We start from the raw sequence: 13817 nt of genomic DNA, 5'->3' as shown, positions 1-13817 counted from the left end.
ATTCTGTTTAGCAAACAAACAAAAATAATAATAAATGTTTCTTCCATCACCTAGATCCTTTTCCCAGTTATGTAACTTAAAGAAAATGATGTATAGTGAGCTTATTAATACATTGAATTGGTTCAATGTATTAATAAGCTCACTATACATCATTGGTTCAATGTATCAATGTATTAATATACATTCAATTTACTATACACACTTAGGTGACTGCATGTAGCACTCATTTTACTCTAGAAAAGCCTTAACTACTGGGACATGGACTCCACAAGGTGTCAAAAACTTTCTACATGAATATTTTATCAGGTGAATTCAACTACATCCTTCAACTCCTTCAGGATTGCTGCGGATCCTTATTATGAAAACTTTCTTATCCCACAGACGAGGCAGAGGATCCCCCCCATGATCAAAAAACCTTTACCTTCACACTCCTGGTACTTTTTCTGAAAGATCTGTGTCTTCAGATATGACGTAACCATTACGAAATGAAAAAAAAAAAGAACAGTGATTGGCAACAGAACTTAGTAGGAATAGCATACATTTATTATACCAACATTAAATTATGTGGCATCAAACGTTTGTCTGCAAACGTTCCCCATAACACCATCTGTAGCATTGACAGTCAGCGCGATGTGCCCATTAATCCATTCTCTGTACTTTCTTTTCAATTGGCACAAGAGGAACGTAGTGTATTTCGATATACTCCTTTGCAGGTCACTATGTCACTGCACCACTACCATTTGTCGGATGGTGGTCCGTCTATTATGTTCTTTTAACCCTCCTTCGTCTTCTCACATTACCACCATGGCAAACTATTTTCTGTACACCCCACACACTGTTGGGCACGAACGATAGACAATGAAGGCGCTTTCCATTATACTTACACCGACATGTCCGAAGACGATCGGGTTGTGGTCCGTATACCATTTTTTTCCTCATTATTACATTGAACGCGAACGTATACAATTCTTCAGGATTTACCTACCTGTTTTATATAGTATGAATGTACCCGCGACACCGTCTTACAAAACAGTTGATCCCAGGGATTACGGTGATATATCTAATAAACTGGAGCCTCTGCAATGCAGTCGGTTGACATTTGCCCTGCTGATGGAAAGACATGAGTTCGAATCCTGTCTGGCACACGAGTAACCTTTATAAGGTCTTTTACAGCTGAAGGTGAATTGCGGGTCTCATGTGGAAGTGGCTGGGTTATTCCTTCGAGAAGGCCAATTTTTCATCTCGCGAAACAGAAAAACCAGCCAGTAAATATATGCAGTTAACAGACTGATCTCATATCTTAGTGTCAGCCAAACCAGGTGGGTCTATAACTGACAGTATTATGAATATTATGGATCATCACGAATAATACGCATGCGTGTGTTACTTAGTATACACTCTTGACATTCGAATGTGAAATTTTATTATTGTTATGTGAGAAGATCTTAAAAAGAAAACGGATATCTTATAGTAGACACGATTAAGTTTCAATAGACATTTTTAAAACTGATGACCAGGTTCATTTTAAGTCCAACGAGAGATTAATGGTTTCTATTTTAGGAACTTCTTCCGTCTCAGCGAACATTCTCTTCTCTTCTCTGATGACTTGCAGCTGACAATGGATGAAAATTTGTTTTCCAAACATTCAATGACAGCTTTCTCCAATCTTCTACTAGCCAGAATCGTAACCAACGTTCTATCTGACGTCATTTCTTAGTGCGTTACCCTTGACGGAGTATGTTGCGTCATTTAAATCTAGCCATGTTTATTGGCTCAAGGTTCAGTTCTGTTCCATGACGTCAAAGTTACCTCCATGAAAAAGATGATGACATAAAGAGAGACGAGGAGAGTCTGGATCATTATTTGGCATTCTGCCAAAATATTTGCGTCTTCTTCGTACTTGTAAATAAAAATCGACTATTCATAGACAATACTTACAGAAAAAAAGTAAAGAAATGAAAGGTATTTTTATTATAATTTATAGGCCAATGTAAATTTCGAAGATCAAACTAAAATTTTCTGCTGTTTTAAATGCAGAATTAAAAAAATGTAACTATACTCATTATTTCAGAATTCAATTTTTAAAATTAAACCAAAATTTATTTTAAACATTGTCACTTTTTGCTTCAATTTTACCTCTTTCTGACAATACCGGTTCTTCGAAATTTCGTCTTCTCTTTTCATTTGATCTTCGAAAGTCTGCAGACTTTAGACCATCAAAGTTGATTTTTTTTTTATTTAATTTAAAATCTGGAGTTTTTTGATCGTCAAAAAATTAGGAAATGATCTGATTATACAAGAAAATATATTTGATTAAAGTATTAAACACACACACACACACACACACACACACACACAAATGCAGAGAACAACGAAGAAAGCAAATACAAAATCTCAAAATATTAATGATAAGAATAATAACAGGAATGGTGAGTACATAATTGTCTTCTTCAATAAGTCGCTTTCGACTTGCGTGGGTCGACTGTACATTAGATGTCTATTTATGTGCACTAGCCAGTAGGATCGGAGATGTCACCGGAATACTTATTTATTGCGTCTGCAAGGCTGTGTGTTTTGGGATAGATGTACGTGTGGTTGCCGTATAAAGTGGCGCCTTCAATGACACTCTTGACGAAATGACTCCACCAAGAATACATATTTAATAATGATCAATGATTAAGAAACAATTACGAATTTTTACAAAATTCATCACGAATGATCAGAATAAGTCATCAAAAGGTATTTTAAATAATGGAATTAGTATGCAGTGATGTCATCATTATCACAATTGAACATTGATTTTTGTGCGTGTGTGTGTGTGTGTTGCTCTTGTAAAATGCTTAAGCATCTATTACATTTGTCTTGTTGCGATCAAGGCAGTAACGGGGGGGGTGAATAGCGTTTTTAGAATCACAACTAATGTTTATCTGACGCAATTCCTCAGCATATTACAGTGTTGTGTGATCACGTGAATATCGCACTTCGGTTAAAGCTGTTGTAACGAAGGTAGTATACCCATCAATTATACTAGACAACGTTGCAGTAGTGACGTCATATAAAAATGATGAAATCGCAGAAGCAATTTAGTCATATTTAAATCGGAATGGAATTTTGATTCTTGAATTATTAGTTGTATAAAATAATTCATTACATGTAGCTAATAAACAGGAGTACTATAGCACAGTAGATATGTAGTAGTTAAGAAAAAAAATCCATCTCACGTTTGGTTTGTGTGGATATCACGAAAAAGAAAATAAATAAAAGTTAATAAATAACTTGATGCTAAAATTTACTTACTAATAGAAATGGATTCGCTGTTAATATTCTTTATATACTGAAAGTGCTAGTCTGTACTTCAAATATTATATATATATATATTTGAAGTACAGACTATATATATATATATAATTAAAAACAAACAAATGTTAATGAGTATTATTGAGGATAATGGCAATTTATGGTTCTCATCTAGCTGTATTGACAATGTTTTTGTTTTACAGGACACTACGAACATTTCAACTTTGATGACTCAGAAACCGACATTACGAAGATCGCATTATCTTTCTACTCGGGGTTGTTTGCTTATAATGGGTGGTAAGTACTCCTAGTCATTCACAAAGAAAAGTTTTTGACTACTAGTCCGAAACACGTCATTCTTCAACCATTAATGTCATTCCCAGACATTAATGGTTAACAGCTTTCATTATTAGCTTGATTAATTTCGTATGTTACTCAAGAACTTAAATGACCACGTGACACGTCATCAATCCGAGATTGGCTGTACAACCAATGACCACAGTTTGTCTCCTGATGTCAATAGTACCTAATGTTTATTAAATAGGTTAATAATAATTGTTTGTAATTTGAACAGCGGAGTTTAGCTAGTCATTCTTATGTGTCGCTGCTATTACGGCATAATAAAAATTCGTTTACGAAATTTTTTACGTGCAAGAGTGAACTGGCCATAAATTAAGGCCATATTGATTCATAGTACAAATTTGTACCATCTAGATCGCTTTCCTAATTATTTAATACAATTTTTCTTTTAATTTCATTTAGTCTTAGTTAAGCCATTGTAATTGTAGTTTTCATCTCCTTTTACTGGAATTTCTCTAAGAAATAGACAGTCTGTTTACGAAATAACAATCTGAATACACCAAAAATATATCAATCTGCTAAAGTGCGCATTTTATTAAATGCCTTCGTTTATCGATTGTTCTGCGAGAAGACGGACTGTTTCTTATAGCAGAAATGCTGAAAACCTTTCTGAAAATTTTGAATAGTTTAAAATTCAATCATATGAATGGGATCGTTTATATTGTATAAAAACAAGGCACTACTTCTGTACAAACACATTATCAGCGTCTTCGGAGACTATGGGCTGCTGTTGGATCAAAATGTCGCTCCCCTGACGATGTTTCACAACTCCTTATTTACTGCATTCGCTTCCGTGGTGAAGTCAACCCTGTTTACGCGCTTCCTCCCGCGTGGGCGAATATCAATACACGACCTTTGATGTTGGCACGATGATAGAATTGAGAAGCGGGGGATGTTTTGCCCAGATTGACCGCTTGTGTTTGATACTTGTGCGTGGTCGTTGTGATTTATGCTTTTTCATTTATCGTCAAAGAATTCTATTAAAATGAAATGAAGTTCCACGTTTGTTGGCTCATCTTTTCCAAAAAAATTATGCGCATATATCACTCTATATAGGAATTTTCAGGGCTTTTTAAATAAAGTTAAAATTAGGGTGCCTAAAATGCTTACTTTGAAATATTGTGTAAGTATCATTACATTGCTAAGCTGAGACACATTTCAGAAAGCCAGGTATTAACTATTTTTCATCGACACACACACACACACACACACACACACACACACACACACACACACACACACACACACACACACACACACACACACACACACACACACACACACACACAAATGCCTAGTATTCCCCTCGATAAACAGATTCTTCCCATTGGCTGTTTTAAGAGACAGAATTGTTCGTACTAAGGGCTTTTGAGAATTAACTTGAAAAGATACCAGTAATTGAATTCCAGTGCTAAGTTTAATCTACGTAATTAAACTCTCATTCCTCTGGTTAAGTGACAATTCTGGTTGCTTAGATGATTAAAACTGTCTGTTAAGAGGAGAAGGGAAAAGGCGTTCTAGAGATATCTTTGATTTCAGTACGAGACAGATGATTTATTATTGATGTTGCTATGGATACGTTAGCGCCAGAGATATCATTTTGGGTCAACGGAAACAGATAGTTTTGGTGCGATTTATTCCCTCTGACGCATGCTGTCTCGTGTGTTTATTCGCTCGCTCGCCTACGTCCTCCCTAGGTAAGTAGTGTCAGATGAATAGTAAGCTTTCAATTTGCCCATATCTAGAGAGAGGCCTCAAGTTAGAGATGCAGAGAAAGTCAATTAATGAGACAATAATTCGATGTGTCTTCTTCAGAACAGAACTAGAATACTTGATGATGGCACAACGGGTTTCTTCTTATGACCTTACAAGCAATGGATTTTATTTCATTAGTAGTCGTTTTCTCTTTTTACTTAGGTGGCTTGTTTTTATTTTTGTACATGCTGGACAGGCGGTTGTCATGAAATAATTTCTTTGGGGAACAGGAAACTGATAATCTTGGCGCTTCTTATCGTCTAAGTGTTTGTCGTATTCCCTTTATGGATAACTAAACGAATTATTTGTTATAGAAGCCAAGGAAGTGACTAATGTGAATAAAAGTGTCTAAACTTTGAAAGAACTAAAGAATCATGTACTAAAGGCTAATACCGGTAACTTTTTTTTTGGGGGGGGGGATTTACATAAAAAATAATAAACAATAAATAAAAGAAATATTTGAAAAATGCTAAAGATGACTGCCACTTCTCTTGAATTTTTATTCTACAGAACTTTCTAGATACATGACCGAAATAAATATTAAATGTTTGCATTAAAATAAAATGCAATGTTAATATGAGTATTTGATTTAATTGACGTCATTTGAACATTATTTACAATAACACCTAAATAGATATGAAGGTGTGATTATGTTTTGAATTTTTTTTCCCTGTTTATCCTTCTTAGTATAAGAGCTGCAAATTGGGCGGAGGGAATACTTTGGGGAAGTAGTCAAGAAAAAATAGTTGATATTCATTAACAGAAAGTGAAAATAAGTTAGCATATCTGAAATGAGACCAGAAGATCTAGATGCTGGAATTATCTAAAATAAATACATGGTAAAAGGGAAAAAAACGAAGACATGATTTTAAAAAATAAGAAAATAAACGTTCATCTATAGTATCCATACTCACAAAATGTTTTATTGAAATAAAAATTGTTTTGTTCAAATTTTAATAAGTTGGAATATTCGATTAGCTTTCAAATAACAATATTATGGATTGCTTTAATCTACCATGACGTAATTATAAAATATTACTACCTCCAACTCTAAGACAGAACGTGTTCTAACATCTGAACTCATGAGTGCTTCTACCAGCAAGTTAAATTTTTTACTGTTTATTTGCTTTACTAAAAATACTTCACACTTGTTATTTATGCTTGAAGACCAACACTACGAACATCCGGTACTCCTGACATCGGATATACCGTTGTGTATAAACCTTTAGGAAACCTCCAGTATTAATGATCTGGAGGCTTCGCTTAAGTTTCACATGCTATTCACTTCTACTTTTCAGAAGTTGAACCATAGGAATACTGATATAATCTCATCCAATGCTGAAATTATTAAAATATTTTCGCGCAGAGAATTTATCATTTTTCATAAATTTATCAAAAAAATATAAATTTCTCGAAATGTAACATTGAAGTTAAGATAGTTTATTCATTTCTTTTGGCAAATAATTTTCTCTCTGTATTTTCATTCAATATTTTTGGGGTAAATGATTTTGTATATTGTTATTATTTTTTTATATTTTTTTATAGGAACTATTTAAACTTCGTTATTGAGGAACTTAAAGACCCTCACAGGTAAGTGCATATTCAGGACTTGTAATTAGAACAAAATTCATTTATCTGACATTCTATAATGCATGAAATATAATCCCTTCCTCTATCTCTCTCTCTCCACCACCCCCTTTCTCTCTCCAGATGTACGCATGAAATATTTTAGACTCTCCATGATAATTTTTTTACTTTAATATTTATTTTTATTTTAAAAAGAACTCAATTTCTATTTTCCTTTTTACGTAAATTCAAAAATTTCAATTACTTTTGGGGAATTTTAGGAAAAGTCAGATTTGGGAACTGACTGGAGTCGGTTCCCAAATCTGTTAAGGTTGTATACTCGTAAAGATAGACTAGATCGTGTAACATAAAAGAAAACAAAAAAAAAGAATAATCTATTATTATGTGTAATGTCAAAATTTTTCCCTTTTTCAGAAATTTGCCAAGAGCCATATTTATTTCGTGTGTCCTCGTAACAGTTGTGTACACGATGACTATCGTAGCATTCCATACAACTCTTTCGGTTCAAGAAGTGCTCGGAGCCGAAGCTGTGGCTGTGGTAAGTAGTTGTTTAGATATCTTTTGATACTTTTTTTCCTCCTAGTGGATGACATTTTCATCCGCTAAAAATTAGCTGAAGGAACAATTCTCCATATTTACGATAGGATCTGTATATATTTATTATACGTAACTGTCATTGTTAGCGTTGATTATTTCACAAATATGGCGAATCTTCCTTGCTGTTAATGTTCAGAAAATAATCATCCGCAAAGGTTTTCTTTTACTTTACTCCACAATGTTACGATGTTTTTTTTTTTCGTGCTGTATTTTATATTGTGTTAAAGTTAAGCCTTATTTTTTATTTTGCGAATCGACTAAAACTTATATTATGAACTGTAAATTCAGATTTGAAATTAAGTACTTAATATAATAATTGAAATGTAATTAAAAAATAATTTAAGTGCTTAAGTTAAATTAAGCTGCAATGAATATTTAGATAATTCTCACAGAATTAACAAATCTCCAAAGTAAATGGATAACAAACTAAGAATATATAATTTTTATATATTCCTATTAATCTTATATATTGTTAGTCAATGCACACACACACACACACACATTAAATCAACATTATTATATGGCTGAAGCGTGGACAGTAAGAGAAAGAGATAAGAAAAGTATCACTGCCTTAGAAATGAAATAGATGAGAAGAGCCCCAGGTTATTCAAGACTAGATAAAAAAGAGAAATGAAGGCATATTGAGAGAACTGAATCAAACACCAATAATGGAAACCATAGAGAAATACAGAACCAAATGGAAAGAGCATCTAGAACGAATGGCATATGATGGAATACCCAGGAAGATGATGAACTACAAATCAAAGGGTCGAAGAGACAAAGTCAGAACCGATGAAACGCTCGGCCGAGACAGAAACAGGCTACCTGGCCTAGATTCGTGAAAGGAGGAAGATAATTTAAATGTTTTATGTTAAGACTAGTGTATTTTGACTGTAAAGAGTCAAAATACACGAGAGTCACTGCAGTAAACAGATATTACTTTCAGTTTTTTTTATGTTGCTCCCCCCCACCTACCCCACGAAAGGTTGTTTGCAAACCTATAGTACGTTTTGTGCCGTGAGTGAGCTAAGGATTCCCCCCCCTATTTTTTTTATCAAGTTTATATATTTCTATTTTTTAAATTTATTTCTTACAAGTCCTAACCTTTATTTCTAACCTTGCTCTAAAGACCAAACATGTAGCTCTTTCAAGCCTTTAATATACTGGTCGGTGGCCTCACATCAGGCGATGAAATTCATCTCCCACTTAAAGACATCACAAACATCCATTCTCATGGCGGTATTCGAACCCCAATCTATTGTAGAAGAGTGGATACGCTAACTACTTGGCCAGTTGATCATTACGAGCCTGTGATTTCAGATTTTGTTGGCTTCAATACCACTGATAACAGATGATTTTTTGTTCCTTCCCTTGTATGCCAGTTAATTGATTTGAATAATTATTATGACATTAGATAGAATATATTTTATTTTCTCTATTTGAAATCATTATCCTCTTATAAGTATTATTTTCGTCATAGGTGTTTCATTAAAAACTCGGAACCTTATTAATGTTTTCTTCAAACAGATATTTGCAGAACGTCTCTACGGATGGATGGCATGGATCGTACCTGTCTTTGTAGCCATGTCAACCTTTGGCGGTGTTAATGGAATTCTTTTTACTTCTTCACGGTAAGTTCAATGTTAGACAACGATTCAGCAAAACGAGATAAAATTTCTTAATCTTAATTACTTATTAATATTAAATTCACCTTCTTTCCTAATTTCAAAATATTTTAGCGGATTAGAAGTGCCTTCGTAAAGGCCTGTGCGATTCCAAATGATTATAAGTTTAATAGTATTTCCGGAGGGGCAACAAATCAATCGACTCATGGCAGAAGATAAACTTCTCCAATTCACTTTGTAGCTACAGACTGATGCAGTATCTCTGAGTTAAGTTTAAAGATTTTCGCCACGTTAAGGAGATTTCAGTTTAGCAAACTGGCTTCTCAGTTTGTTATGGTTGATTCTGAAACAATACTTCAAATTTGATTTCATTGCAATCCACAATCTGTTGTTATCCACGCAATCAAAAGCTTTCTTATAATGAGTAAAACAGATGAATATTTCCTTCTCAAATTCTCTTGTTCTTTCCAAAATCCATCTCATTTTGCTACCTGGTCTCTAGTTCTTTTACCTCTCCTAAAGCCTGCCGTGGAATTTCTCTATTCATATATGGCTCCAGCCTTTGCTGGAATCACTTTCAGCATAACTTTACTTGCAAGTGAAATTAAATTGATGATTTAATAAGAATTATAGTAATTCTTACAATATCTGGGATTAGATTATTTTAGAAATTGGGATGAATATTGATGTTTTCCAATCTCTAGGTCAGTATGTTTTCTATCAAATCTGTTGACAAATTTCAGTTAATATATTCACTATTTCATCCGCAGCTGCTCTCAACAATTCTAATGACACTCCATCAGCTTCAAGAACTTTTTCTTTTGGCAGCAGTTTCTATTGCTGATATCACTCACTTCGTTTTTTTATTATTATGGGTTACTCACAAATTCTCCTTCAGCATTATTATCTTTTTTATACAAATCCTCTACATACTCTTTCCATCTTTTTTTTTTTTTAGAAAATACTTTTTTAATAGTTCGCTGACATATTATCATTCAAACTTATCTTCTACCATATTTTAACAACTCATGCTGGTATTTTGTCCCTTCCACTGTTTTTCTAAGTTTTTTTTTAATGTTTTCTATTTTTTCTGTTTCTATATCTTCATTTACTTTCAAATTTTCAGAAGTTGTTTTTTCTTCAACCTTTTACTCTTTAGTGAATTGCTCTTCTCAGCATTTTTTTTTTGTTTAATTAAAGGAAGATTTTTATACTCACATAATTGTTGTTGGATTTCTAATCAATGTATTTGCTTTTCCTTTTATTTCTTTGTATCTTAAAATCGTATTCGAGCTGTTTTGAATAATCATCTCATAATTCTCATTTTATTTCACAGATGTTACTGGACTCGTTAGAACTTTTATATCTCTTATTCTTTTGTGTTACACTTTTCTTCAGAGCATAATTCATTATTTTCAAATGTGAAGGCTAATTTAGTTAATTTTCACTTCCGATAAATTTCAATTGCTTACTACAATAGAAGACAACGTTAATTGCTTCTAATTTGTAGCAAATGAATGTCCATTACTACTATGAGAATATTGACATCTTATTATAAGAATAAGAATTTTAATTATTTTCATAGTCTCCGTCAAGAGAATTAATTAAAATACATCGACCCTTTACTAAGAAGTATTTCAAGAACATTTCGGAGTTTGGATTTCATACTGAACTTTAAAATCAGCATCGAAACTTTCAAAAGATTTCATCAGAACTTTAAAATTACAGATTACTGTCTTAATTTCAACTAAGTAATCAATCGCTCCTTGATTAGTCCAGTTCACACTTTCTGATGAGACAATACACGCATTAGTCCATCAGCCAGCATGATCTGCGCATTTGGAAGAAAGAGTAATAGTTTGGAGTCTAATAATGGAATAGCGTTTCTAGAAATCAATGATTGGTAAGTTTTTTAGAAAGTCACATGACACGCATACATTTACTGGCTTTCCATTTTGAATGAAAAAAAAAAAGTAATGTATTTTCCTTTCTTCGATATAAAGTAGTTTCGATGTCTGTGTTGGAAAAAGAAAAGTATTCATAGGTGAATGGTATCCTAAACAGAATTTCTTTATTTCTTTAATGTCCATTAACTTTTTCAGTGACTGCTCTTTCTATATTATGCCGTTAGAGAAAGTACTTGCTTGTACATTATGCTTCATTAGTCTGCAAGAGTTCTCTATTGAAACTTCAAAACATATAACCTGACAATTATTTGAACTCTACTTTGTCTCTTGACTTCAGTACTTTAATTTTTATGAGGGTACCACCGGAAAAAAAATCCTGTCTTATCCTTGAAATGAACCTGAAATTATGTGATCATAAATGCAGTCTTAAGTTCTTTAAAACGATGCTAGAAGTTATAAAATGGCGTTGGAAGTTATAATATTGTGCCTGGAAGATGGAAAACATGCTCATTATGTGTTCATTCTTGTCTTTAAATGTCAAAAGGATCCCTTGAGCTTAAGCTCCTTGCTTGGATGTGATACTCCACCGAGGCTAATAATTAAATAGAAAATGAGACGAAATGAGCTGCACAAAAATTTCTTAAATGTTTCCTGCATGGCAATTTCCTTTATTATTTTAACTCTAGAATTCATGCTCAGCTTTTATGAAATCTTTATTAAAATAGTTTACATATGAAATAATGTAATTATTTATTTTCGATTATCGGTAACGAATTTAATTCATTACCGATAATCAATAATGATTATCGATTATCGGTAATGAATTTAGTTTACATTATTTTCCTGTATCGTTTCCACTTATTTATTAATTACAGTCAAACAGAAAAAAAAAGAAACATTTCATTAAAATTCAAATAGAAAGTTAACATAGAAAATTGCCTTTTCTATATTAATCTGTTTTTTATATTTTATGTTCTGATACGTCTTCATACTCATGATTTGCAAAATCTAAAAAATAGTTCACTCATAATTTTAATAATTTTACAAAATAAGAAAATATTCATATTTTATTATATTCTGCATTGGTTTGTTTAATTTGTTGATAATCAGTGTTCAAGTGAAGGATGTGTGTGTGTGTGTGTGTGTGTGTGTGTGTGTGTGTGTGTGTGTGTGTGTGTGTGTGTGTGTGTGTGTGGGACGGGAGGGTTCCTCAATCTAGTGGTTGGTGACGTAGCAATGCTGCTTTACTAGGGGAATTATTGTAAAATAAAGTGGTTTCACGTTGCTTTCCTTGTCCAATAGCATTCTACGTCTGCTAATGTGTGTTTTGAGGGATCTGATTCGCTGAGGTACGAAAAACCCGAATTTCCGGGAGGAAAAAACCTTACAACTTTCGTATGAGACCAGTTAATTCATCTTTGATTGAAAAAGCCCTGATAAAGGTTTTTGGCGCCATAGATGGGGGTTTGAACGCAGGTTTTTCCAACGAAAGGGCCCTGTCAAAACCAACAGACACTCTAAGTGAAGGATCGTTCCTCATATTAATCATGGCTTCCAAACGGTGGACTTCGTAAAAAAGGACGACTAGCATATTATTCAGCACTTCAAAATAAATGAAGAAATATTTGGCAGTGGCGCTTCAAGCGCCCCCCCCCCTCTTCAAGAAAAAGTTAAATGTAGTACACAGTTATATACTTAAAAGATATATATACTTAATGCTGTTTCCTACTACATTGTGGAAAAGGCTTTCTTCTTTTATATAAAATCAAGATACAGAAACCATCTGGACGCGGAACCTGGTTTAAAGCTATGAGTAATTCAACATGAATTCACACTAATCCTGTTACTAAGATGTAAAATGCTTGAAAAGATTATGTGTTCTATTTTCTTGTTGCATCGCTTAACTTATTTTTTGTAATAGTTCTTCAACTGTTTTTCAATATGTTGACAAAAGTTATTTTCCTGATTATTATTATTTTATTCGTAATCTTAGTGCTAAAAGAAAAACAAACGTTTCAAATAAAGTCTTCATTTATCTCTGCGTTAAAAGATCAAGGGTTACGGCAGTAACTAAACCAAATGCTGTAGCGAGTCATTCCTATTCCGACCATTATTCAGGCCAATCGATTTGCTGTGACTGAAGTTCTAAGTTGAATATTATCGGTCTGCCACTTTTATTCAACAGAGGTATCCAGTGTTAATTGTTTCTCCTGTTACTGAAAGGTGCCTTAAGAAAATTAGCTTCATCGGACTAAAATAAAGAGGATGCTTCTAATTAAGGGTGCGTTTTGTCCTTCGACTAAATTCTGAATATGCTTATTTCTTGCGTTGTTTATGTTCCTACGGAATTTCAGCCCCATCGGACAAAAACGAAGGGGATAAATGTAAGGGCAGGGAGGGGATCGCATTTTTCTTGACACCCTTCTGAAAATTTCTACCAGATTTGGAATACAGCGGTTTCTGACATGTCTTAAGGTCCACCGTAAAATTCAACCCAGTCGGACCAAATGTGAACGGAGTTGTTAGGAGAAGAGATGAAGAGTTCTCGTCCTTTCTAGACATGTCTGCAGCTTTAATACTTCAACCGATTTTGACTAATTTTGGAATATAGTTGTTTCTTACATTGCTGAAAGCCCATCCCTCCCCCTATAATCTTAGAGTCTAAGTCTTAGACCAAAATGAATGGAAA

General features: G+C 33.5%; 1 protein-coding gene across 1 annotated transcript in view; it reads left to right on the top strand.

The window, feature by feature from the left end:
* Positions 1-13817, top strand: part of LOC150106479 (Y+L amino acid transporter 2-like) — a 66616-nt gene that overhangs the window by 27545 nt on the left and 25254 nt on the right. The window contains exons 3-6 of the mRNA XM_090393146.1: positions 3501-3594; positions 6958-7002; positions 7414-7537; positions 9124-9227. Of these exons, the coding sequence (XP_090249272.1) occupies positions 3501-3594; positions 6958-7002; positions 7414-7537; positions 9124-9227 (367 nt within the window). The remainder of the gene's footprint in view (positions 1-3500; positions 3595-6957; positions 7003-7413; positions 7538-9123; positions 9228-13817) is intronic.

This window comes from Typopeltis vanoorti, chromosome 5 (assembly GCF_054136105.1).
Source record: "Typopeltis vanoorti isolate ZY-2024b chromosome 5, IOZ_Tvanoo_1.0, whole genome shotgun sequence".
In the NCBI taxonomy this organism is placed as follows: Eukaryota; Metazoa; Arthropoda; class Arachnida; order Uropygi; family Thelyphonidae; genus Typopeltis; species Typopeltis vanoorti.
The sequence above is the reverse complement of the archived record's forward strand: the minus strand, read 5'-3'. Positions and strand labels throughout refer to the sequence as shown.